Source organism: Macrosteles quadrilineatus, unplaced genomic scaffold (assembly GCF_028750875.1).
Source record: "Macrosteles quadrilineatus isolate MER2022 unplaced genomic scaffold, UCM_ALF_1.0 Scaffold_7__1_contigs__length_78375512, whole genome shotgun sequence".
Classification (NCBI taxonomy): Eukaryota; Metazoa; Arthropoda; class Insecta; order Hemiptera; family Cicadellidae; genus Macrosteles; species Macrosteles quadrilineatus.
The window spans coordinates 22,328,217-22,353,379 of record NW_026542600.1 but is presented as its reverse complement, the minus strand read 5'-3'; the positions used below and the strand labels follow the sequence as shown (position 1 = coordinate 22,353,379).

General features: G+C 34.3%; 2 protein-coding genes across 2 annotated transcripts; both read right to left on the bottom strand.

Moving 5' to 3' along the window:
* Positions 1-1,183: 1,183 nt before the first annotated feature.
* On the bottom strand, positions 1,184-12,849 carry LOC128998371 (fumarylacetoacetase-like). The gene is made up of 9 exons (XM_054424480.1): positions 12,704-12,849; positions 11,902-12,012; positions 10,988-11,097; positions 5,475-5,615; positions 4,387-4,640; positions 3,922-4,128; positions 2,936-3,084; positions 2,156-2,273; positions 1,184-1,361 (listed from the first exon to the last, which is right to left on the bottom strand). Exons 1-9 carry the CDS (start codon positions 12,785-12,787, stop codon positions 1,285-1,287), a joined length of 1,251 nt encoding a protein of 416 aa, XP_054280455.1. The 5' UTR covers positions 12,788-12,849; the 3' UTR covers positions 1,184-1,284.
* A 5,330-nt stretch (positions 12,850-18,179) lies between these two features.
* On the bottom strand, positions 18,180-23,184 carry LOC128998752 (mediator of RNA polymerase II transcription subunit 21-like). The gene is made up of 4 exons (XM_054425087.1): positions 23,000-23,184; positions 21,923-22,031; positions 20,290-20,390; positions 18,180-18,731 (listed from the first exon to the last, which is right to left on the bottom strand). The coding sequence occupies exons 1-4, from the start codon at positions 23,039-23,041 to the stop codon at positions 18,552-18,554; spliced, it is 432 nt and encodes a 143-aa protein (XP_054281062.1). The 5' UTR covers positions 23,042-23,184; the 3' UTR covers positions 18,180-18,551.
* Between the last annotated feature and the right edge of the window lie 1,979 nt (positions 23,185-25,163).

Sequence of the window (25,163 nt, the reverse complement as noted above, 5' to 3'; positions counted from 1 at the left end):
TACTCTTACCCTCAAAGCATATTGCATCTCTACTCAAGGGGTATCCTTGGGAGTCTTGACTCTTTTATATGACCCTGCCGGTAAGCACCACCAGTCAGGAATGCACCCTAAGCCATGTTGAGCCCCAACACCTATTTTGAAGCCAAATGACCGGCCTCTGAAGACCAATAATCCGATGGAAGGGGTATGTAGAGACCCCCTCCAAAAGTGTAGAATGTCACCAATTGTCCGAAAAGAGAGCTAGCCAACTTTTGTCAGAAAAACTGGCTGCATTGAGATTTAATAGAAGCTGCTGCAACATGATAAACAGGCCACCAATACTTAAATTTAAAATTTTCGGGAATTTTCTCTGTAACCAATAAATGTACAATAATGCTTCAACATACTTAATTATTTGTGTTTTTAAGTTTTACAAAGTGATCTGACAATGAATTGCAGACTTGTAAATTTGGCGGTTCAAAAATGGGGGAAATCACTTTTTTACCCAATAAACCACCTCTTTTTAAAACCCCGTTCCCATAGTCTGATCTTGCTGAAATGACATCTCTTTAACCGGACAATTCTTATCAGCACATCGGTGGGCGGTACTGAAACGACCGTTCTCGTGGGAAAGATTTGAGACAAGTGATCATGTGTCTAAATACAATGCTCTCCTAAATTTAAGTCAAATACGCATTTAAACGGTCCGTTTTTATGAGTTTTTGGGGACGTTGGTTTAACCGGAAAACTCGTTATCCGGACTGGCCTCGGTCGTGAGAAGTCCGGATAAGAAGGAGTCTACTGTATTTAGGAACAATAAATGAACCTTCTTTGGATCATGGTTTGAATGAGTATCAGTCAGTAATGGAATCCTGAAATACCACGAGGAATTCAGAATGGGCACAGGTCAAAAGGTAAGATAAGGAAAAAAGCTGAATCCAGGAAGTTATTTACAAATCAAGGCTTGCAAATTGATATTAAAACTAGCTTAATTACATTCAATATTTGTACAATCACAAGATACATTCATATTACTTTGATGAACCATTGAGCGGAAAAAAAACTCATAAAATACAACATAAAACTTTACAAAATGTTACATTAAGAACTTTTACCTGTGATGGGCACATGTTTTTCTTTTCTTTCTAAAGTAATAATAGAAGGATTTAGAATAGGAGAATTAATTAACAAAATCTATGAAGATACTTAGTTTTATAACTCTTAACATAGTTTATATAAAAAAATTCCTTTACATTTTGTCAGTGTTTTACAATATTATCTGTAAAAAATATGTAAAGTCTTCATTCACAATGGATGAGCTGGAAGAAGTTTTCCCTTGCACGAACCAAAGCCAACTCTGTACCCATCTCCTTGGCAGAAACCTGCAATGAGACATCCAGTAGTTAATGCTGTAGTTTATCTCATTGTTTGTAAAATGTTTTTCCTATAATGAAGTCAACTAGGACTATTTTAGTGAGCCAGGCATAAAATCACAAATGAAATATTACAAATTTAGCATTAAGAATATTCCAACGGTGCTTCTCTTTTAGACTTGCAGCACGGTACACCAAATAAGACAGAACAAATTAATTTGTATTTTATTTATTTTGTTTAGTTTTGCACTTTTTATCGAATGATACTAAAATTGATTTTTAAAGATGTTTGACATTTAAGAAGGGTTGTGTTTGGAGGAAATGAAATGGGAGGAAATTAAATGAATTTTTTGTCTATTATTGGATAGGAATGATTTTTAGCAATGTTAGGACAAAGAGAGTTTTCAGGCTGCTTGATGTTGGTTGATGCAAGATGAATTATTCCAAACCTTTATCAGCAATAGAAAAATGTTCTAGGTGTTTTATCTGTCCCGTTGTGTTTTGTTTGAAGTAGTATTGGAACAGTTCCATTTATACTTATGCAAACTTTACGGTTTCAGTCCCCTTCTGTCAAAATGTCTTGTTGGGTGTTACATAATTGTTTTTCTTTTAATCAATGTACAAGACATGACTGATCCCTCATGGCTGACCTGACAATGCCAATGCTTTACAGTTTTACACTTTTGATATCTTTTGGAAATCCTTTCATGTTAGTGATTACTTTGTTTCAAAACTCCATGTGGATTATAATTTAAAGAACCAATTCAACTTGCAGAAATTTTTCACTTAATACTTGCACATACCATTTAGAATAATCTCGTCTCCATCATGCAGAAATCTACGACAGTCTCCACCAAGCAACTTGATTGGTTTGGTTCCCTTCCAGGCGAGCTCCAACATTGAACCAAATGAGTCTGATGTCTAGAAATCAAACTACATCATTCATATTAATTTCTAAGTTTATTACTGAACTAGTTTACTATTGCTCTCTGAATTAAAAAAAAATCACATCTGCTACACACAAGTTGTAAATTAATTACCTTACAAATTTATAACCGTAATATGAATGATTTGTGGTTTCCAAAAAATTCTTATTCTCTTATTTCCAAAGGTGCCACTATTCACAGCTAGTGAGCAAGGTTTTTAGTATTGCACTAAAGTTTTCCATTTCTTATCATGAGCATAATAAAACTGTCTTTGGGTAGGAGAGGGATGTTTGAAGAAACGGAGGTGTATAGCTCTTGGTGCATTGTAGTTCTGGCACCTCAATTTACATGTATGAAACACTAAATAAACACTGAGCACTAAAACCAATAATGTTATTGGATAACAAGCCTTGGAGCCATAGTTGAACTTTGTAACTGAGCGGTGCTCCAAATGATTTTTGAGGGTATGATATATCTTATTTAATTACGTTAAGCCCCAAGCCATGGATTGATTTCAAGAACATTCCTCTTTGTGTCACCACTTGGTATATGAACACAAAAATTTGAGCTTGTATTTATAAAGAAAATTCAAACTCACGCCATCCTATTCACATTATCATGAACTTTCCGCTAACACAGATTCAGATGAATACTTACTGGGCCACTAATAGTCCCTGATGCCAACAGATCCCCAGCATGAAGAACACATCCGGAACTAGAATGGTGGGCCAACTGTTGCCTTGCAGTCCAGTAGAGGTACTTGTAGTTGGTACGACAGATTGTCGCGGCCACTGGACTGTTGTCAGCTGTAGATCAAAGTTACATCACTGCATATTTTATCCTAGCGTTAGTCACAAAAATCACGATTGCATTTTAATTACTCGTATAGTTTTAAAGTTCACAAGATATGAAATAATGTTTACAACACAACCTGATAGTTAAATCTTTTTCTTTCAGGAAAATGAATTTGAAAATTTTTGCCAGTTGAGTTTCTTATTTATTTTTGGGTAGAATTTTGGCTGATAAGATTTGGGTAGCAAAAAGAGTGTAAAAAGCATATCTTAGTAGAAAAGAATAACCACTGATGATATGCAGTGAGCACAGCCCTGACAACAAATATCATAATGTTTCACACCTTGTGTAGGCATCAGCTTAAAATAATGATGTGGTGATGAGCATGAAACTGGTTTCCTTTTGAATGCTATGGTTTTGCATGTGTGTCTGTTCTCAGTCACTTGTGTTAATTCTGGAGAACTTCATTGTTTATAGTCATAGTCAATGTTTTCCAATCTTTTATCTATATCCACTAATGTTCAAGTAACTATTTTGGATGGTCTACATTTCATTTTTGTATGGTTGAGGTTTAAAGACAGGGACTTAGCGGGTACATTGATGGTCGATAATAGAGAAACTCTCATTTTACAAGAGAATGAGGGGTCAATTCTCTCAGAACCAAAGCGGGCAAAAGTTAGCAATGTTAAAGCTATCATCTATTTTGAAATTTTGCTGTAGTAGTGTGGCTGTATAATCAAAAAGAGGGGGCAACAAATATTTTATGTCTCTAACCATACGGTAAAGTCAAAATTTAAAAGTATAGTTATATTAAATAAAATAATAAATTAACAAAATTACAAACAACTTACGTTTCAAATCAACACTCAAGTTGATGTCAAAGTTGAAGGACTCTGAGTGCTGGAGGTAAGGGAAGGGCTTTGGGTGCTGTTCTGGGTTGTCAGTCTTGAAAGGTTCCAAAGCATCAATGGTGACAATCCATGGTGAAATACTAGTCCCAAGATTCTTCGAGAGGAATGGGCCCAGGGGAACATACTCCCACTTTTGAATATCACGTGCTGAAATTATAAATTTATTTTAACGCAATTCTCTATCCAAGAATACATTAGTGAACATTTTCCATGAAATTGGCGTAGAAAGGTCTTCACAAAATTAAAAGAAGAGATGAAAACCATATTAAAATATGTTTGGATCCAATGATTTGTTAAAAGTCCATTTTTATAATTCAATCATGTCTGCTTGATATTGAAAACATACTTTAAAAATATTTTACTAAATAATAATACATAACTAATAAATTAAAGTTATCAACTCACCACTCCAGTCATTCATGAGAACCAACCCAAAAATATGATCTTCAGTTTTTTCGATTGGAATCACTTCTCCAAGGCTGTTGGAAGGTCCCCCAAAGAAGAAAGCTACCTCCAGTTCAAAGTCCATGTTTTTGCAAGGTCCATATTCCGGTGGCTCGCCTTCAAATGGGCAAGTCTGGCCATTGGGTCGTCTAATTGGAGTACCTGATATGACAACTGTTGAAGCTCTCCCATGATACCCAACTGGTATATGCTTCCTAAAAAACATTTGTATATTTATCAGAATAGCTGAGTGTTAGGACTAGTCTTCTACGATGGAGATCACCAGTTCGATGGTGGGTCCCCATCTCATAATCGTAATTAATGAATCTTTAAGAGTTTAAAAGTGGATCGAACAGTCACATGTGATCACAGTAAAAGAATAATTATTTAAACATAAACTGATCTTTAAAATTGGCTAATAATTGATTTATAAACAGTGTTCCAAAGTATCCAACTACATGAAAATCAGTTCTATGCAACAAACTTGTTTTGAATGATTAGATGTGCCATATAGTGTATTGAATTAAAACAAATATACATTTTGCCAAGTAATGTGGAAAATATGGATTTATGAAAACAAGAACCATCAAACAGTTTTCTGGCAATTGACAGATAAAACAGATTCGATTAAAAGTTGTTAATTGAAATTAATTAACAAACAACTTTTTTAATTGTGTACCAATTAAAAAATCATCATTAAATAATTAGTCTTCTTGTAAAGGTATGATGCAAGACACTTTGTAGGACTGTTAACTAGATTAACAGGAAGTGACAACTTAAATACATTCACCAAAAATGCTTTCTGATATAAACTTATATTCTTTAAATAATTTACCTTATAGTGCCAAGAAGATAATACGTGAAATTGGAAGATTACCAACATGGCATGGCAGTCTAAAAAGCATTCCCACATTGCTTTGCACTGTTTTACATACAAAAACCCATTGACCTGTGTTTTTTTCTGAGTCTATGGGGAGTGTTCCTCCACTGATAATTTTACGACCACACCACTAGTAATAGTTCAACAGTTTCCCTAATGAAGGGATTACCAATTAGGCAAAAGAGCTGCATTTCCTCCTCGAAACATGGCCCCAACATTCTGTGCATGGTGCATGGATGAGTAGAAGTCGGTGTAGTCTCCAATCTTGGCTGGCAGATGCATTGTTGCCTCCCTTTGAGCAACTAACACACTAAAAACACAACAACTCCTAGCATTTAGTATCTAGCTGAGAAAGGCAAATACATAATGTGGGAGTTCTATTAGCTACAAAAATGTATAGGAAGAGTTAAAGGGCAACAAGGTTGGGCTGGAGGAGAGATGAACATATAAACATAAATAAAGATGTGGAAATACAAAATAATACATGACTATGACCTAAGTGTCGAAACATGTCGTTTCTTAATTAAAATTAATTTAAAAGGGTACTTAATGTTGTTATAATGTTTCCAAATATATATATATATATACATATATAAAAATTTGAACGAATGGTGTTTTTGGCCTCTGGGGACACCAAAATGAAAAAGTAAATCGGTCCCGGGCCTAAGTCTTACCATGAGACCTATGGTAATAGCTACTTCCCTATAGGGAAATTCGCTAAAAGTTACCCTTGTTCCATCAAAGGTGTTATAGTAGGGTTTAATTTGAGGTGGAGTTCAGTACTACCATAGAATAAACTAAACTCTCTGTAAAGCCATTTTTTTTTAGTTTATATATATTTTCAAAAAAGACAAAACCCTAAACAAATTAAGATGATGCATATTGTTTATCTGCTATATATTGTGGCATAGCAAATTTATCTTCAAAGGACGGGATAGCGCATTTATCTTCATAGGATGGGGATAATATGAGTGGTGACGAGTAAATGTATGATCTGTTTTGGTAGGTTTCAGTTTTTAACATCTCATTTAAAAAATTAAGCACAGTGGATTTACGAAAACAGTAGGCCTATTATCTTTTGGCTGTTAAAAAAAAATAGTGATTTCTGCATTTCTCATAATTTTACTACTTTATATTTCACTGTTTTTGAATAGTATAGTTGACATTCAACTGAGAAAGAAGTCCAAGGGATTATTTTGGAAACTTATGCTGGGTATGTGTGGTTTTTTACAGCTGTGCTAATCTTAACTGATAAGGTAGATGCACTAAATACCGACAATGTATCAAATACTGACATGGCCTGGTTTAACGCCGAAAAATAAGCTTTGCGTCGTCTGTCAAAACTTAAGTTAAACGTCTGTGGATTCATACTGTTTTTCTCTACACGCAAGAAGAAGAAGAAGTAGTTTCCCTCCATTTGTGCCGTTGCTGTGAGTTAATTTCGTCAAGTGGTGCATGCCTCCTCTATTTCAGGTAAGAATCTTGTACGTTCTCACTATGTATAATGCATATTTACTTTAGGGATTTAAGCTTAGAAACTTTATCATTAAGGTGAATAGTTGTTTTAATTAGTAGCTAAATATATTTGTAGTTAAACTGTAATTGCAAAAGCCGGTTTCCGAAATAACCTCTTTTTATTTTAACTATGTCGGTATTTGAAGCAAATATCTGCCATTTCTCCAAATACCAACACCCCCTTGTCGGTATTTATTTTTAACATATGTACAAGCAAAAAATACCGACATCTAACACTTTGAGTGTATATGTATGAAACAACACATTTTAAAGTCCCAAAACTATTATTCCTTTTAAATGTTATGCATTTGTATATAATTGAGACATGCTTGGCGGTATTTCTTTGAAAAAAATATGGTCCTACTAAAATATCAACATATTACAAGCTTTAAGATAACTATTATCGTAGATTGAAATTTGTGTCTATACTTATGTGTACGAACAATGTGTAAAGAAAGATACAAATTCTCTTTATATACGAGTAACCTAATTGTATTTTTTCAGAATGCCTACTGTGAAGACGCTACCACCAAAAAAGCGGAAACAGTACAGTGATGAAGACATGAAAAGTGCTATCTTAGCAGTACGAAGTGGTGCTGAAACAACTTCATCGGCTTCCAAGCGTTTTGGTGTGCCAAGAGTTACGCTCCATGACAAACTTAGTGGACGGTATGATGAAAACTGTAAACTCGGGAGGAAGCCTTTGCTATCTGATTTGGAAGAAGAAATGTTAGTAAAGTGGGTATTGACATGTAAAACCAGAGGATTTCCTGTGACAAAGGAGCAGCTGATCCACAGTGCTGGAAGAATGATAACTAAATTAGGGAAGCCAAACCCATTCGTTAATGAGAAGCCAGGCAGAAGATGGTATGAGCTGTTCATGGGTCGGCATACCAACCTAGCTGTTCGAGAGTGTCAAACTCTGACGACATCTCGTGCTTCAATCACGAAGGAAGGTATTAGTAGTTGGTTCGCTGAGGTGAAAGCCTACTGTGAGGAAAATGATCTAATGGAAATCTTCAAAGACCCTCGCCGAATATATAACTGTGACGAGACTGCCTTTTTTCTCAGCCCTAAAACTGGAAAAGTCATTGCAGCCAGGGGGGGATAAGAGTGTTTATAATGTATCCGGAAACACTGATAAGGAGAATGTGACCGTGCTAATGACTGTGAGAGGAGATGGTGGCGTAGCACCGCCAATGGTGCTATACGCATACGAACGAATACCACTCCAAGTGGGAATGGCTGTACCAGATGGATGGGGTTTGGGCAAAAGCGAGTCAGGATGGATGACGTGTGAGACCTTTTTCGAATACATAGCCAACACATTCGAACCATACCTGACTACACAAAACATCCCCCGGCAAGTGATCCTATTTATGGACGGACATGTTTCACACATGTCCCTTGAATTGAGCGAGTTCTGCGCCACCAAACAAATTGAGCTTGTGGCTCTTTTGCCTAACGCCACCCATCTGCTGCAGCCATTAGACGTTGCGGTGTTCCACCCATTAAAAAATGCGTGGAAGAAAGCTGTATCCAAATGGAGGTTCGAGAATGAATCTCAAAAACTAAAGAAAGAAGATTTCCCACCTCTTCTCCAATCGATAATGGTAACGACTCTGAAGCCCGACACAATAAAAAATGGGTTCAAAACGTGTGGCTTAGCTACACTGGACGTCAATGACATCGACTTAACAAGAATTGTCGGCAATTTAGCCCAAAAAGAAAAACTAGGCCACACAAAAACCACTGTTGAATCGGATAAAATCGATTATGTGCTGCGGTATGTTGAAGATAAGATGGGCTTGGATAAAGTTAAACTCTTTAGGCGTGGTGGCCCAGTAGATGAGTGTGACAAATCCCTGTTTCAAACATGGACTGAAATCAGATCAGATCTCAAAAATGCTCTACATGTTGATAATAGCGTACACAATGACACTACACAAATTAACGATTTGAACCCAAAAGAAACACAAAACATCGTAGAAGAACCTGAACTAAGAACAACATCCATAAATTCATCTGAACTTAACATACCTGATGAAATAATTGACTTAGCAGACGTTTCTGACTTGGACCTTGACCAAGAAATTTTCATGAATGAAAGTTTGCTTCGTGACTTAGGCCTTGAGCCCTCTGTTGCTCAAGAACTTGATTTACCAGTCACTGTGGTTTCAGATACATGTCCTCAAAATCAAGCTTTATCCCAATCAATAAGTAAAATGTTACCATCATCATCATCAGCAAGAAGTCCCGTTTCATCACCACCTACTCCACCACAGACATCGTCTACTAATCTAAACGAAAACACATCGCTTGTATCTTCTCCTTTTGATCATCTTTCAAAGAACCCGCCACCCTTAAGGCAAAATACTCCACCACCAACATCATCTTCTACTCATGACGAATATACCCTCACATCACTTGTACCGTCTCCGTTTAAAAATTGTTTTTTTTGGCCTGGACAAAAAAAAGAATCAGCATTGAAAAAGAAGAGACCCAAAGTTAAAGTACCTACCGTAGTGTCGTCAGAGAAATGGAAGGTATATTATAGAAATTTAGCTGAGGGAAAGGCCTTGAAACAAAAAGAAATAGAAGAAAGGAGAGAAAAACGACGAACTCTGCAAGAAATGAAACTAACTGTCAAGAGAATTAAGAAAGAAAAGATGGAAAAATTCGAAAAGAAGGTAAAAGCTGAAAAGAAGGTAAAAGCTGAAAAGAAGAGTAACACTGTTGTAAAACTTCAAGAAAATACAATTCCTGAGAGTGAAGAGGACGACCAACAAGAAAATTCAAGTGACACATTTGACTTTAAGTCGTTTTCTACGGAAGAAAAGATTAACCCGAACGACGTGCATACTGGTAATTGGGTCATACTGCCGTATCAAGGATCAAAAGGAACACAGCCAAAAAAGTTTATTGGACGGATTCGCGACATCAATAAAATAGAGAAGACTGCGAGTATTAAATTTTTGAAACAGAAAGGAGTGAAGTTTTTTTGGCCGGTAATTGATGACATCGATGAGAAAGTGCCTCTTCTTGACATTTTGAACATTTTGAAAGAGCCTGTCGTTGGTAGACGAGGTTACCTCACCTTTGCTCCTTAATCTTATCCTTAAGTTTGAGTCACAAGTCCCACTCTATGTCTTTAATATATATCTGTAATAGGGTTTCCTTTTTCTGTCTCAAGTTTTTTTGTCACATCTCTGTACATATTTTCTATAATTATATCTTAAGGTTATCTTCATTACTTGCATTTTAATACCCCCTTGAAATCAGGTACAGACTAACATAAATTTAATAATATTATTATTTATTTAGGTATTAGTTTACTAAAATAAGAAACTTTTTTACTACTAATATATAGTACAAGCTTTAACTACCAAGAAAGTTCAAATCGAGGTAACTGTGGTAGAGTGATGTCGTCTGTTACGCAATCTACATAGTACAAAGTCATAGGTCATAGGTCCTGGTTTTGGCATAACTAATATAAAATAAAAGAGTCAAGTAGGTGAATAGTTACACAAAAACTGATTAAATATATTTGTTTAGGAAGTGGTGTGGTTATATTATATCTGGAACATGTGTTATAATGTTGCTGTCGGTAAATAGGACATAGCCTGTCGGTATATTTTTCATTGTTGTCGGTATTTAGGGAATGTTGCCTAATTTGTAAACAAACATTAAAACTCTTTAAAACTATTAAGGAAAGTGTATTCCCTCAATAAGTTAGTGTTTTCTGATAGATAATATCATTGGGAAATTAAAAAAATCCTGAAAACACAAGTTTTACATAACCTAAAAATTATTTTACGAATGTGAACTTAAACTGTACCTTAAGGTGTCGGTATTTAGGGCATTTACCTTACGATAAAATTTTCTGGCACTTTATAAAGATGTATACTTGGAGTATACATATGCCTTATATGAACATTATAAGAACACAAATTATAAACGTAGATGTTTATGTTCATAAATGACAACCATTCCCATCGATAAGTAATTTTGACTAATAAATTATAAAAGTGAACAAAATATACAATAATCCTTTTTTGTTAATGATTTCAATGGTATTTTGTATGAAAGAAAAACCTTTTGTGAGCTAGAAGTTTTTAATTCTAAAGCTAAAAACTTGATATTTGTCAGCTGGAAAGTAAAACTTACTCTGGAAGATTTTGAAGAGTCTTGTTGTTCACTGACAGCAGATTTTGCAGCTCCGAGCGAGCCTCTTTCCATGCAGCCTTCGGTAAGCTCATGAAGTCGTTCAGTGAACTCTAAAACCAAACTCTGAGTTATCTATGGCTGGATGACAACAGAACAATAATATACAAAATCATGCACCAATAGAAAACTCAAAGCATAAACTAGTATAAAAATTTACTAGTCAGAAACATTTTGCTCCACAGAAACTTAAACGTAGTAATGGTTGTATATATATATTGAATGTCTAATCTCATTTGAGGTTTGTTCACTATAAGGCTAATTTATGGTTAGGGCATAATTTCTTTTTTTTATATATAATTTATGATACTGTTTAATCAAAAATTAATTATATTTTAGTAGAAACCCGTAGTAAAATTGAAGTATTTTTTTCATGTGTATTTGTGTATGTAATAGCGTTTCACAAAACTATACACCACATTTAGTACATATGAATGTTATTGTAATTGTTATTCCTGTACACAAGTTATATCCTCTCAACATATTGGATTATCATCTTTTCCTATGCCTTGTTTTAAAATGCTGCTATATAGTTTAAACCAATTTATTTTGCATTCTTACCATAAAAATATGAGAATGAATTGTCTGCTGTACTTTGCTTGAAAAATAAACGACTTTCCATATAATTAATTATTATAATTAATGAGGATGGATGAGGAATTAATTTTTAGATAACTGATCATAAAATGTAAGACCTGAAAATTATTTTTTAAATGTCATTTGTAAGCTGCAATAGCACAGACAGGTATTTGATGAATTGAGAATGTGTATTATATGTAATACTAGATAGTAAACCCATTTGGTATTTATATAACCTCCACAAATAACCATGACAACATATTTTAAAGACTGCTTACTTGGGAGAACACATCTTGATGATTCTTCAGCTGTGGTCCATTGAACAAGTGTTTTATTTTGCTCAAGTCTAAAATTTGATCTCCAATAGCCACCCCAATTCTGTGTTGTTTCTGTTTAACAAAACAAAATACACTTAATATGTTTTTGTTATGACTGAAATTTTGATCTTTTTGATTTTTTGTAAAATCGTTTTAATAATTATTTTTTTTAGATTTGATAATCAACTATCATTAAAATAAAATACTAACTGATGCAGTTTCTGAAAGGAGAGGAATAGACAGTGTGAGATATTTTTCATTAAACCCCCTTTTCAGTTACTATAAATTAAATAGTTGGGAAAGAGACAGATAAACAATTCCTATGGAAACGACCAGCATATGCAGTTGACCTTGAAATCGTTCCAAGTGATAAACAGAAACCGGTGGGTTATGTCCACAACAAACAAGAGAGCTAAGTAAACAACTCCAAAATCTGGAATTACACTATCATTGAATTCCAAATAAAATCAACACACTTGTTATCCCTCATTTAATATTACCTTCCAAATCATTTATTTCATTTCTAAATATACCAAACATTACAACATTGTTTCAATGAATATCAAATAGAATTTTTAAAAACTATACAGTTAGAAATAGTGAAAACCAATTCTTTAAAATTTTTTCTACATGAAATCATAAATGTATTTCTACAATCTGCTTAAACAACAGAATAATAAAAGATTAATCTATGCTCACATACAAAATATTAAATACTGTACTGATTTACCTTCAATTATGACATAAAGTTTGTTCTACTTACATTGTTTTGTGTTGAAAACACCCCATATGGGAGATTTTCTATGGGAAACTCTGAGTTTTCTGGATAAGGAATAAAACTCTTCATCTCTGTAACCTGTGTTATCTACTAGAAGAGGTTCGTTTTGACTGATGTCTGTACTGTATGTGTCTGATTGAGAGCTCTTACTAGTGTGTTTACAATGTTATCAGGGTGTGGTTAGGACTTTGCTCCCTAGAGTGCAGCACACTCTAAATGTGGGTAAAGCAGATCAAGAAGTACATTTCACATGTAGGTAAAGCAGATTAGGTAACATTATTCTACCAAAAATGTAACATTGGTGTAGAGCTCAAAACAATAACAACTTTCATTAATTGTTGTTACACACCTAAACATTATTAAAACTATTAAAATGTTTTGAAAACTTTCCCATAAAATTGTGCTAGACACAACACAAAGTGAATAAAATAAAATAGTAAAAATGTCATAACAATTTGATAAATTGTGTGTGTTTAAACATAATTATTATTAACATGAAATAAATGTTAATCCTAACAAATTAGATGATTTCAATAAAATAGAACATTTTCTGCTTAGTCTGCAGGTTTGCTGCAGCGGGGTTGTTTTTTATAATTTGTTTTGTCCAAAATATCACAACCACAATGATTATTTCTGCACAAAAATCTGCCTTTTCTCATTTAGTTTCCTTTAAACCCAGAACACTAACATTTGTTAACTATAGCAATATGTACTATTAAATTCCTTATTTCCATCCTCCAGCATTATGGAATAGCTATCTGAGTAGAACAACATGGGACCATTAAAATTAAAATGGTCCATGTTTTTTTTTACTAAATCACTATAATAAGAACCATCAGAAATATCTTTAGTAGAAAAGAAAACCACTTGACCATAGCAAACTCTAGTCTTTGAATACAATTTCCACTTTAGGTTCACTGCGGCATACATCAAACAGGCGCTCGCTAATGGCGGTGAGGCCCGGGCGAAGTCCCGGCACACCACCAATCAGCGAACCCATTTGACATTCAAATATTTCAGTCCGATGAATCACAAAAGAGCAGGGGTGATTGTGCTGCGTTACCCCACGAGTGGACATAGTTCACTGAAACACCCAAGGGTAGCAGCACTGACTGGATCCGTAGCCAGTGTCTTTGTAATGTGGCTCGAAGACAGGAAATCCTCGAAACCGGGACAAAAGCATTGACAGACGGGAAACTATGGGAAATTTTAGTACCAACCTACATCAAAATAAAGCTCGCATTCTAAGCTACAGACTGGCAACGATTATAACGTTCCGCGTCAATGGCTGAGCTCACACTGACTTGTCAAAGTTAAATCATGGGAAAGGCCGATTACTACTGCACAGCACCTGGCCCGCAACCGGCACCGGCCAATTTCAACCGCTCAGCAGCGAACGTGTTAAAAAAGTTCCTCACGGCCTTTAGCAGAATTATGAACACTCCGTTTTAAGCAATAACACTTTGGTAACGTTATACAGTATAGTATAGGTAAGAAATGTATTAAAATACTTAATTGATAAGTTTCAAAATCCTAAGCTCTGAAATGTTTTACACTTGAAAAAAAATACTGATTATTTAATGTTACATACTACATGTTCGTGTTGTGCTTTCAAGAAAAACCAGAATGATTTACGTGAGAAAAAAAAACTGGCTGAGTGAAAAGGGAATTGTAACGTCATTGAATATGTAAAGTCTGGATTTTTACAAAAATATCAACGTATCAGTAAACAATAAAAATTTATTATAGAAACTTTCAACAAAATGTACATACAAATGCCATTCTAAAAATGATGACCCTATTTAAACAACAATACTAAAGGGTACTACAGTATTTTAACTCTTAACTGTTTATTTTATAAACAACAATGGCATTTTTAACACTATAAAATCCAAAACCTGAGTATGTTACTCTAAAATGTTTATCTTCTTTTGGCAGACGTGGTAAATTAGTCAAACTGCATCTGAGTTTATTGTAAATTCTTCCAACTGTATAACTACAACACTAAACAACAGTTAAAGGGAAGGACATTTTGTGGGAACAACTCAATCGTGAGAGTAATGTCTAGTTGTCTTTGATCATTGCATTACCATAAATTGCTTTTAAGAAGAATTTCATACACTCACAGTTACAGAGAAAACCAATATGTATACATTTGTTTTTGATTAAAGGGGAAAAATTAGGATGTTTAGATAAAATACCTATTTTGGTAATGTTAAAGTTGAGGGACAATGACCCCATATGCGATGAAATTATACATAACATTAAAAAAGGATTATACAAAATATTTTAGGGAAGAATGCAGAATTTAAATTTGATTTTACGTTTTCTTAAAATTTCAGGGGAATGACTGTTAGAAAAATCTTCATAAAAGCTCTTTTCAATTCAAAACTTTCTTGGTTGCAAATGTAATTGCAGTGAAATGTTTAAATTGTGTAAATTGAATAAAGGTCTTGCATATATTTATATGAACCTGCTATACAAACACAAGTCCTTAACAACTAAAAGAGAGTGTGTTTAATTAATACTAATACTAATACATGAAGTATAAAACCTTTTTAAATATAATAAATAAAAACCTTCTTAGTACAACAAAATGAAGCACCCTTCTTAATACTTGAAATGCTTCAAGACTTTCAAAATTGAATTTGTATTCGGTTCCAAAAAACATAAAAGCCCTTTGAAAACAAATAAATTAAAGCCTTCTTAGTAAAGAACATCAAGCACGGTTCTTTAAATCGCGAGATGTTTCAAATCCTTTAATGTCTTTGTTCTCTACTAGTAACAAAATGAATTACTGCAAAACAAACTATTAGTTAAATACTTTTAAATGTTTTGATGAAATGCTAAACTCTCTACAGATGAAAAGTGATTAGTGAAATGAGAGTATCCTATGAGTATCCATGAAAATACAATACAATTTTTCTTAAAGTTAAATCTTAAAGGATAATATTTAAATAAACCCTATAGCTAAAAAGAGTTCATAATTAAACCACGGAAAACATTACCAAAACTCATTCAGAGAACAAAATAGTTTTGGTTTGGGATTTTTTCAGTACTAATGGCAAATTCCTCCTAGTTAGATCCTTAATGTAGCCCAGTAAGTTATTCTCACCTAGCAAGTGTAGGCTGAAGAATAGCTTCCTCTCATAGAAAGGTTTGATGCCGTGTTAACACAATCTAATGTGTGTCTAGTTTTGTAGGGACAGGTCCAGATTAACCCTCTATGACACCCTAGGCCAAATTCAACTCATACCCTTCCACCCCCAAACTGAAAGGGGTTAATTATTTTGTAGGTTACTCCAGTTGGTAGTTACTTTATCTGTGAGGGAACAAAACTTTAATGAGACTCTAGTTTTTTAGGGTTAGTGATAAATTGACAGCTTTCGATTCATGTAGGATTTAACACGTTTATGATTTGAGATTGAGACATGATGTCTATTGTCTTTAAGAACAATTGGTGACTTAGGTTATGCATGATTTGGCTGCAAGACACTGCTTTTTATTAATTTGTGAAATTGAAAATGCATTGCTGTTGGAAGGTTATTGTAACCTAATAAACACATAGCAGGATGTACAGAAGAAACATACACATTCCTTCTGTCTAATGTTTTGTTGGCCTTAAAACTCAAATCTACTGAATCTCAGGATAAAATGCCAATTGTAGATCCACCAAGTGGATTTGGAATTGAAATCTCGAATTAAGTTACACCCACTGTTTACGTAAGAACCGTGTTCCTTTTGGTAGCAAATGTAATGAAATTTAAAGATTGATGTGCAAGCTTATGAAAATGTCTATATCTGTTTTTCGAGTGTTGGCTATGATTTGAGGATTTTAGACGGAAATCTAGCTAATTTATCATGATCACAAAAAATTATAACAATGTTGTCTTGATCACGGTGGATGATCTTGATGTGTTGCTGCGATTCTGTTGTTAACAGTTTTGGAAATAAACTGTTTAGAAATTATAAAAAATTAAGTAAATAATGGCGAGACACTTTTTCTACAATGGATTCTATATTAGTTTTTTACAGGTTTTACAGGTTATTTGAGATTGAGAACACAATTTGTTATAATTTGAACTCAAAACTTTTAGATTGGGCCGTCCCAACTTCTCTCACAAAACCATCGATTGACAAACTCAATACCCCCCTGGCATGCCATAAGAAATGGCCTAGGTTAGTACACAGTAGTTAATCCAGTCCTGTGTAAAGATGCAGGTCCTAGTTTCTAACTTGATGGATTTTTTCAATATAAAAAACAATAAATAAATAAACATTACTCACTAAAGAATACTGTTTCACAGAAACAATCTGTACACTATTTTATATACAATTTGTTGCTTACGACTAAAGTCACTTAAGTGATCCCTGTACTTGAATCTCTCTCTGGGTTTCATCGAGATGTTTAATATAAAATAAAAGTTTCTACAAAGTACCATACATATATTATAATATGTCTCTTTCCAAAAAGATATACCAATTTGTATGATGCTAATATTTGTTAAATATTGTTGAATTATCAAATTTAACAAACATTTTAAAAATATGATTAGCCTATTAATAAACCTAGAACTAAAGTACCAATCTTCATGTTATATGCTTTATGCAACTCTATTAATCATATTTTAATGAACTTGACGAATGCATAGAATTGGGATCTACTTTAAGGTCCATCTATTGAACTCTTTGCATTCGGAAGCTTTGATTATGTGCTCGGTTACAAGTTTCTTTGGTACATATACGTCAGTCTAATTTTATGGTTTTACAGGAAAGGTTGAAACACTTTCCTCCATTTTTTATTTGACATATTAGTTTGCATCATCATTTGTAGTCCATTAAAAAAAATTATAACTAGACAAAAAAAATAGTCTATACCATTACTAGGGCCAGGGCCCAAAGCGACTCTTTTCAACACAAGCCCAAGTTTAAAGACCATGGAAAATGAGCGAGGGTAGGAAAGACATTTCTGGCTTATGTGGTGGACAATATTTTTTTGTTATTCTGCACCATTATAATATCAGCTAACCACAATAAAAACAATAATTTCATAGATTGTCAAGATCAAAAAAATAATTTCTGTCTTGTTTTGCTATTGTTACTATTACAATTACAATGTTACCGTTACTAATAATAAGCAACAGGTATCACTCTGCCAATACAATAATAAATTCTAAACGGCTGTTTTCTAAACACACTAGCTAAACTAAAACTAATTCTTTAATCCAAAGGGCAAAAAAGATTAGGTAGCTGGATTTGAGGACATTGACTGTATATTTTTCGCTTTGTAAAAACTTATTTTGATAGAAAAATTGAAGTAAAAAAATATATAATCATATTGTTATTATTTTTTTATCATTGTCTTACATTGTATGTTTTACAACAGTACAAAATAGCTTTATCTTTGTTTACACTGATTGAAGAGTAAAAATGCAATTTCAATTCCAATTTTTGTGTAGGAGTAATAGCCAACACAACTGTTTGCATTTAATAACGTAACTTCTTAAGAGATTTATAACTGTAAACAATGAGCAAAATATTTGTTGTTTTTTTTTATTGCTTAAAAAATCGTGCAATAGAAAAAAATCTAGATCTTAACACAGGCCAAAATGTCTTTTTGATTCACACTCATTCGCTTACTGAGGCAAATCCAAGGTTGTCCCACTCGAGTTTGTGTCGAAAAGTCACTTTAGTCCCTGATGAAATATGCTTTTAGTTGCAGACATGTTACAATACCTCTGGCAAATTTTATTTTCAGGATGGCAGAAAGTGTAACTCTGCCAAGCTATACTAATACTCTTTGAAACCCCTCCCCCCTTGCAAAGAATAAGATTTACACATTAGTGTCTTTAGAAGACTCTCCGAACGTGTTTTGCATCTCTAGTTGACTCTGGGCAATGTCAGCAAGAGCCTCTTGTATCTTTCCGAGAAGTGTTTCCCCTCGATGAACAACCTCTTCTAGTCTCTCTGCAGCTTCTTGGTTGTCCTGCTCCAACCTCCGCAAACTCGCCATCTTTTAAAGATTAAACACAACAATTAACATTTTCTTGCCAAAAACTTCAACAAAAGTTGATAACTTTGAGTCGGCTGAGAAATTTTAAATCTTTTGTTCTTAATAATACCGGTAACTTCTTTGCCTCTAGGTAAATATATATAGGAAACTTCCTTTAATTGCACACAAAGCTAACGAGTCTGTAGGACCAATCTAGACATTCATTGAATTTTATGCTAGGTATTAATTTTCAAACTCCTAAAAAACCAACTGTCAAATAATAGGTCTGTTTACTTTTCTTAAACTAGAGTTATTAACAGAAGATATAAATAAATAAATCAATAACTATTTACTGCTTAACGAAGTTTAAATCGAAAAAGCTTTACCGAGCATTTCCGATTTATTTTTGTATGTATGGTTATGTAAAGCCAGTTACGGATTTTTGTAACACCGTGTATATACAAGTTGTATCATGTGAATATGAATTTGATGTGGGGGTTTAGTTTAGAGGTATGTCCACTGTATTTAGTAGGGATAGAGGGGTCCCAAAATTTCGGGAAATTTTCGGGAAATATTCCCGATTTTTGGGACGGGATTACATTTGATTCGGGAATTTTTCGGGACGGGATTTGTTCCGATCGTCGGCGATTTTACAGCTTCGCGAGTGACGATGACGCCGCTATCGCGAAAGATGTTCACGATAGTTCCGCAAACGCAGGAGACGAAGTCATTTTGACGATCCTGTCGAGACCACGAGTCACACCGACGATCAAGCCGTGACCGCGAGTCACACTGACGAACATGCTGGCCGTGAACGTGAGTCATACCAACGATCGCGCCATGACCCGGAGTCATAACGACGATCACGCCGAGACCACAGAGTCATACCGACGATCCCGTCGAGACCGCGAGTCACACCGACGATCGCGCCGTGACCACGAGTCATACTGACGATCGCGCCGTGACCACGAGTCATACCGACGATCGAGTCGTGACCGCGAGTCATACCGACAAACATGCTGTGAACGCGAGTCATACCGACGATCACGCCGTGACCGTGAAAATAAACACGGTGACTGCGTTATTTCGCCGATTGCACCGTGACCGCGAGTCATTTCGACCGTGAATCATACCGACGATCCCGCCGTGACCGTTGAGTCATTTCGACGATCGCACCGTTACCGCGAGTCATTTTGACCGAGAGTCACAAGTTTCTATGCCTGTAAATTTGTGCCCTTTTTTTGGTTTTGATAGATCAGTGCCACAAATGATAAAAATTGATTTTGTTTTGTCTTTTTTGGTTAGTGCAATACTAAAGAATTGCATTTTATGCACAGGAAAAAATCCCGTCCTGTCCCGTCCCGAAAATCGGGAAGGAAATAAAAATCCCGTCCCGTTCCGTCCCGAACTAAAAATTCAATCCCGTCCACACCTAGTATTTAGTATTGGCTATAAGAAAATCTTTAAGTAATAATGGTAATTTCTATATAGCCCCTATTCATGTAACTTAGATTTTTTCTTAAATACCTGAATTTGCAAAATTCCAGAATAAGTTAATCTTATCTTACAATCTGTTTACCTGTAACTCAGTAGAGGACTCTTCGTTTGGTAGGGACTCTATGAGGGTGTCGATATCTTTGGCGGTTTTTGCAATCAATGAGGCGAACAAGTGAGCATAATCTGTAAAACACAATTAGCTTACTTTAACGTCATCTGCTAAATTGGAATATCTGGATATTTTATACAAAAATATAAAAATAGGAAATGTGCAAAGTTGAAATTTCAATATCACAAACAGTACGGTAAGTATACAAACAGGCCCGGGGTTACTATGTGATGGGCTATGGGCCCAAGAGCTAGTTGCTTAACTCTATTGCAATATTTTGCTGATTTCCCAGCATCCATATGGTTTATAACATTGAGTTAAATAAATAACAACCTTATGTTAAATAAATTGATATGGTAAAAAAATTATATAATAAATAAAATAAATGCTTCTGTCTTCTTGACATTTTTCGATTTGCTGTACATTCAAGTTCTATTAAAGTATCCCCTATTTTTTTCTTTAAACTTGTTTATAGCCTACTTTGTAGCCTATAGCATCACCCTCACAGAGATACTCTAGCCTATTCACAAAAAGTCACACACACAACTGACCTGTTAACCTAACAATGTATCAGGTATTTATTGAGAAGGTGTAAGAATAAGGGTAATAATATAACTCAGAGGTGATTAGTCGTTTACGTAAAAGTTGTGCATTTTTGACAGTAGGGAAGACCCCACTGGGGACTTTGCTTAGAAACCCCAAAATTCACAACATTCTTTGATGTTGAGAGCGCTGCTAGTTTTTATTTTAACATTGAAGTACTGGTACTGTAATTTTGTATTTAGAGGGTTGCTAGGAGACGATGACCTGGCGAGGGAACTCCAAAATTCGTCAAATTCTTTGACGCCGAGAGGGCTACAAGTATTTGGTTTGTTTACATTGCGCTTCATGCCTTATTGCCCCGCTGGATTAGTCCCTCCAAGAACTTACCTGGGTCCCTGGGGTAAGTTAGTAGAGTCGGATTTAAAAATTAAGCTCGAACGTCAGCAAGGCAATTGGTGTTACTGTGGGGCAATATTAGCGAATTTCCGTAGGCCTAAATTTCCTAGAATCAAGTGATGAATTTGGGAACTACCACAAAGCAAGAGGTATCTTCAACAAAGGTGGTGAATTAAGCATTATCACAAATTTCAGCGAAATTTAAATCGTTACCATGAACGGTGGAGAATCTGGTGATCATACCACAAACATCAGCGACCGTAGTTAAATACTTTTCAAACTGTGAGTGTTGGTGGTTGGTTTTCAAAACACTAGACTAACTTACAGTAAATGTTAGAGCAACATTGTTATCACCTCCTAAGTTTGCGGTGCGGCGACTTTGTTACTGTATTGTCTTTCGCACGACCTAAAACACCGTCACCATCCTTCGCGATCACAGTTACACAAATGTCAACTAGGATCTCTACAATTTCACAATCAATACGAAATGACTACAGTGAACACGGTTACGGTTTGTTGATATTTGCCATATAGTCTAAATGTGTTTATTCTGAATTCCCGCTAAATCTAAACAGGGATCGGTCCCAGCTAGTTGGGAACAGTGGGACTCTACTGTACTTATTTACAGCCTAGCTTATAGCCTAATTGAAAACAATATTTTTTATACCTTCTTGCTGCTGTGGGGTTTGAGATCCACTTCGATCAAAACCGGAGAACTTGCTTGGAGTTGAATATTGCTGCAGAATTCCAATGCTGTTACAGAAGTATTCAGCTTGCTGAAAGAATATTGAAGGATGTTTAAACAGTGTTAGGCCTATTTATAACTGCTATCACTACCATAAAGAGCACTAGCATAAAGAGTTAGTTCATCTTTAGGATTTAAGTTAAGTTAACTGATCATTTTATTTTCTTTGAACATTTTGAACAATGATAGCCTCCCGACTTAATCAAACTTACCAAACCATTTATAGGCTAAACTTAACTGATAGGATAACATTACTTAAAAATTAAAGTCTACTGTATGGATATTACAGGGTGAAATAAATAACAGCACTTATATAAAGCTCCACCTAAACTATGGTAGGCCTAACAGTATAGCCTACCACATAAGGGAAGAAATAGGCTGCACTTTACTTTAGGTCCTACACTCATTCGAATGAAAATATCGATCGATATATTGATTATTCGATATATTGTTTGGTTAGTTAGGTAAGGTTAACCTAACCTAACTAACCAAACGATATATCGAATGAAACAATCGAATACGAATAATCAATATTTTAATTCGAATGAGTATAGGACCTTAAGTAAAGTGCAGCCGAAGAAATATGAAAAAAACAAGTTAAGTTACAAGGTATTTTTAGGTAAGTTAGGCCTAAGTTAACTTAAGTTACTTTTCATCACAGCTCTGATGACAACAAGATCATTTAACAATCCCTTTGTCCAAAGGCTACTTTTGTGATCCAGGCAAAGACAGTTTTCCTAAACAAACATTGAAAAAGAAAGTCAAGAAAAGAATTCTAGAGTAGGGTTAGGTCTAATGATGGCTAGTCAAAAAGGCATTTGGGTCTATAGGCCCAGAAAGATAACATTTCGGCTAGACCTACTTTTATGTTTGATAGCTGAAGTAAATATATACTCTCATCTCCTTGTGATGACACACTATATCTAAGGAGTCCATGAAAAAGGGTATTTAAATTAAGCACTGTAATTTTAATAACTAATATGCCTAATAGATAGGTACCTGATTGATAGTGTCTTGAAGTTGCGTTAGTCTGTCAGCCATTCTGTTTTTTAAACATTAATCTAAACTAAAATATAATTTGTATTCCTTTCTCTTCAAAAACGTAGGTTTTTATCTTAGAATAAACAAACCAAACACTGATACTGAACTTGAAAAGAAAAGATTGTTAGTTAGTTTGCTGATGCTGATGCTGTTATTTATTACTGCTGCTGCTACTGCTAGCCGTTGTTTTGTTATTATGCGTTCTTCTTCTCCTCCATTCCCATCCATAATCATAAACAGTGTTCCAAGTTCCAAAACCATGTTGTTTTTTCTATTGCCTTTGGTCACATAGTTCTTACTATAGATTATAGTAGTAAATTAATCTATGGTTTTGGTCAAAGTAAATTCATAGATAAAACATGTTTTGTCTATGGTAAATTGTGCCAACAACAAGAGGGAATATTTCAATTGGTATTTTGTTATTAATAAGATCATTCTGCCATAAATAAATTGTACTATAAGTTCTTGTTATTTAATTACTCCAAGTATCCAAGTAACTAACTTTAAACCCATTTCAAAAATTCAACTAAATATAAAATTGTTTTGCTAACCATTATTTTTCAGGCATAATAGCCATAAATTGTAAAATAAGAGAAAATCATTTAGGCATCATGCTCATCAATTTGGCACATTTTAAAATATTGTCTTGAAAAAATCATTTAAGTGCCCAATAGGTCTAATACGGAATATTACTAAATGAATAGCTTTGAAAGGAAGATTACTACAGATACCTTATAGGCAATAATTTGTATTTTATTTCCAAGCACTAATTCAGAAAAGAGTAATATATCATGAGATACCAGATTTCAGTGCAAAATAAACCTCAGTATGCAGCAAACAAAACTTTTCACTGTGCTCAATAAACTAAGCAAGATTAGAAAATTATAAAATGGATTGTATAAGGTTAAAGTTGAAATGCAAGTAGGGAAATTCATTTTAGGAATAATATTTAATGCTCTTTTTACTTAACAATGTTCATAGAAAACTACAAATATTTTTACAATTAATTATTGTAGCAGTTTTATTTATAGCCTATGTTACAGACAAAGCATTGTCTAACATTTTCCTAAAGATTACGTTTTTAAGATATTGTGCGAGGGATTCAAAACTTCCAGTGATCATCTTACTATTGCCATCACATCATGCATTTTGCATACACAACCATATTGCTCTTAATATCAAAGTATTTTATAGTCTATAAGCAGATATTTATCCAATATATCTACAGGGTATCCAGTTTCAACAAAGACAAACTTTACCAGATAATTCGGAATATTAAAGCAAGGGAAAAAATGTGTCCTATCTCGAACCTCTTAATTAGCGCCTGTCTGTCTGTGTATGTGTTTTTTACAAACTCCTAAACGGTTTAAGCCACAGCTTTGAAATTCTGCAAACACTTTTTTATACGTGTGGTTTTTATAAAAACATTGATCATGACTCCGTAAGGGTTTGAACCACAGCTTTAATGTTTTTCTTGTTATACAGTTTTCTCCATTTGAACAATGTTGAATACAGAGTTTAAAAAATAATTTTATGATGTTGGTTCTGAAATGTTACTATTATTAAATTGTACTTTTCCAACGTGTCTTGTGTTTACAACTACAACATACATTTTGCGGGTTCCCTTTCTTTTAAAATTTTGGTTGTATGTGAAATGCTTACAACTTCAGCAAGATATAAACGAAAGTAGTAAAATACACGTAAAATTTTGCATGTACATAACAATATACATAGCTTCTTGATAACTTATTTGTAAATAGTGTTTAGGTCATTTAGTCTCTAACCTACCTGTTTTGCAGATGGACCCTCTGACCTCAATTAAAGACATACCACAAGCTCTCACTAACAACTTGGAAATTGGTGAGTGAGTATACACATTATATCATATCAATGGTTAAGAAAAACTTCTAGAATTAAAGATATTTACGGAGTGTCCTGCATGGCCCTAAAGGCTCTTATTAAATCTTAATTTGTACCCCCACTAGGTTAGTGAGCTAATTCCCAGATTTATTGAAAACAGCTAGAACCGTACCTGTCTATAAGAAGGGTGATGTTCCAATAACTTTAGGCCTATTTTCATTCTACCTGTGTTCTCAAAAATACTCGAAACCACAATGAAGAA

Excerpts from the sequence above, each read along its gene's own strand:
- LOC128998752 (XM_054425087.1), bottom strand. The coding sequence starts at position 23,041 with ATGGCTGACAGACTAACGCAACTTCAAGACACTATCAATCAG. Across the intron at positions 20,391-21,922 it reads AACCCCACAGCAGCAAGAAG|ATTATGCTCACTTGTTCGCC; the intron begins GTATAAAAAATA and ends TGTGTTTTACAG. Across the intron at positions 18,732-20,289 it reads AGTCCTCTACTGAGTTACAG|ATGGCGAGTTTGCGGAGGTT; the intron begins GTAAACAGATTG and ends AATCTTTAAAAG.
- LOC128998371 (XM_054424480.1), bottom strand. The coding sequence starts at position 12,787 with ATGAAGAGTTTTATTCCTTATCCAGAAAACTCAGAGTTTCCCATAGAA. Across the intron at positions 12,013-12,703 it reads TGTTTTCAACACAAAACAAT|AAACAACACAGAATTGGGGT; the intron begins GTAAGTAGAACA and ends TTTGTTAAACAG. Across the intron at positions 2,274-2,935 it reads CAGGGACTATTAGTGGCCCA|ACATCAGACTCATTTGGTTC; the intron begins GTAAGTATTCAT and ends TTTGATTTCTAG.